This window comes from Fonticula alba, assembly GCF_000388065.1.
Source record: "Fonticula alba strain ATCC 38817 unplaced genomic scaffold supercont2.1, whole genome shotgun sequence".
In the NCBI taxonomy this organism is placed as follows: domain Eukaryota; order Rotosphaerida; family Fonticulaceae; genus Fonticula; species Fonticula alba.
The window spans coordinates 1,998,073-2,000,423 of NW_009242971.1; the positions used below are offsets into that span (position 1 = coordinate 1,998,073).

At 63.6% G+C, this 2,351-nt stretch overlaps 1 protein-coding gene across 1 annotated transcript in view; it reads right to left on the reverse strand.

Moving 5' to 3' along the window:
* Nucleotides 1–2,351, reverse strand: part of H696_00441 (hypothetical protein) — a 3,945-nt gene that overhangs the window by 865 nt on the left and 729 nt on the right. The window contains exons 3-5 of the mRNA XM_009494295.1: nt 1,132–2,250; nt 629–952; nt 118–461 (exon numbers count right to left, since the gene is read on the reverse strand). Coding sequence (XP_009492570.1) covers nt 118–461; nt 629–952; nt 1,132–2,250 — 1,787 coding nt within the window. The remainder of the gene's footprint in view (nt 1–117; nt 462–628; nt 953–1,131; nt 2,251–2,351) is intronic.

The window sequence follows — 2,351 nt, forward strand, 5'->3', positions numbered from 1 at the left end:
GGTGGGCATGTGCGTGCGTGTGTGTGTGTGTGTGCAGCGGGGGGAGGGGAAGAGGGGAGAGGGGGGGGCATCCGCAAGATGAAACATGGCCAAATAACAGCAGCAGAAGCAACGTACGACAGGGTAGCCATGCCAAGAGTCAGGTCCGGCGAGAGGGTGACACTCGGGTCGATCAGGCCATAGCCCACCGGATCAGCCAGAGCCGGGCCGATGAAGTAGTGACACATCAGGCTGTACACATAGTCCAGCGGCTGGAACTGCGGGGGGGTGGCCCCGCCGGCCGACATGGCCGTGTGCTGCTGCTCCGCATGGGCATTGTACAGGATGAGGCAAATCTGCCGGATGGGGATTGAGCAGTACTGCACCGACTCCGACAGGGCAGTGACAATGTCCCGAACCAGATTGGACACGGTCATGGAGTTGTTATGGGCAACTTCCTGGCCGACGGCGGCGGGGTCAAGCTGGCACCCGAAAGACACGCAATTAGAAGGGCAGAGAATCAGTAAGAGTGCGTGCGTGCGTGCGTGCGTGCGTGTGTGTGTGTGTGTGCAGCCATGAGTCAAGGCCGAGGCGAAGGACTGTAGGCAGAAACCGGAGAAGGCATGTATGGGGGTATGTTGCCAAGTACCTGCAGGCTGTTGGGCGGGAAGGCCATAATACGTGAGATAATGGGATTGAAGGCCAGCGCCAGCCACTGAGAGCCATACTGGCGGATAAACAGCTGGAGCATCTGCTGACCGAGGGGATGCTTGCTAAAGAGGCCGCTGTTGAGCGACAGGCTCAGCGACTGACCGCTGAGGACGTCCGAGCGGATGAGGTCGTACATGAGCGGGACAAAGCGGTCATGCTCATGGAGCAGCTGGACCGTCATAGTCAGGATGTCGGTGGGGTTGGCCTCGTGGCGGGAGTTGAGGACCGAGCTGACCGCCAAGAGGTTGGGGTTGGCGAGGAGCTGGGTGGTGGCGGTGGCGGTGGCGGTGGCAGGGGGGGGAGACGCAGCGGGAAACATTCGAGTTAGGAGCTCATGATGCTGGAGAGAGACAAAGGCAGAGGCGGAGAGAGAGAGAGAGATGGAGAAAGGAGCAGGGAGGGAGGGAGGAAGGGAGACGGAAAAGGACGGGCCACACATACATCGACAAAGTGCGTATATGTCTTGGCGGCGTCGAGCTCCTCCTTGGTCAGGGCTGGCAGACCGACCGGACCCAGAGAATCGGAGGTCGGCGACCGGGACATGGATGCGACCGCCAGTGCCGCGCCATCATCAAGCGCAGCGCCCAGCTGATTGAGCGAGCCAAACACCCCGCCGGAAGCGGGCGAGTGCGGCCGCGAGGGGTTCGGCGAAGAGGCCGACTGCGGCGAAGGGTTGATGCCATCCGCCGCCAGGAGGGCCAAGTCATTGGCCGAGCGCGAGGAAGAGAGCGCCGCGGCTGCCGACCCCGGAGGGTGGTGGTGATCGATGGAGCTGGGAACGGCGATGGATGCGCGCATGGCGGCCATTCCGGGACCAGAAGCGCCGCCGACCGTCTGGTGATCGCCAGCCCGCGCGGCGGCCGGGTGCGAGTCGAACCCGGTCTCGGACACGCTGCGTGTGGGGGTGGTGGTGGCCGAAGCCGAGCCCGAAGTCGCGAGGCCGGCCGCCGAGGCGACACTGCCCGGCAGCTGGGGCAGGGCCACATCCGCCTGGCGGTAGATATTGGAAATGTCATCATTCAGGCGCCGGGCCACCTCCTGCAGGGAGGAGGAGAAGTCCCCGATGTTGAGCGCGTGTGGCAGTAATGCGGCGGGGCTCTCGGCCCCAGAGCCGCTAGATGCCCCGGCAGGCGAGGAGAGAGCACGCAGCCGGCTGCGGAAGGCGTCCGGCGTCTCGACCGCCGGATCGCACAGCATCTGGCAACACTGGATCAGCATCTTGTCCAGGCGGGCCTGCGATGCGGTGGTCTCGATTTGCAACTGCTGGATGCGACTGACCTCCGGCCGGTGCTTGTTCTTGGTGGCGAACATGCGCGTGACCGAATCCGTGTACGCATCGCGGGCATTGACCAGATCGATGATGACCTGGTTGAGGCTGGACAGATCGTGCGCCTTGTGGTTCTGCACCGTCGGGTCCAGCAATGTGCGCTTGGTGAAGCGGTTGATCTCGGTCATGTGGGCGGAGAACCGGCCAAGCACCTTGCCGAGGATGATAAAGTCCGCGCGCATCGGCGACAGCGGAGACGAGCTGGAGATGGTGCTGCTGACCTCCATGCAGCTCTTTTTCGATGTCCGCCCAAGGCCAAGGGAGGGGGAAGAAACGGGGGGAAAGGGGGGAGATGTGAGTGGGGAGGCAATGCCCAGATGCGAGGGAGAGGGCG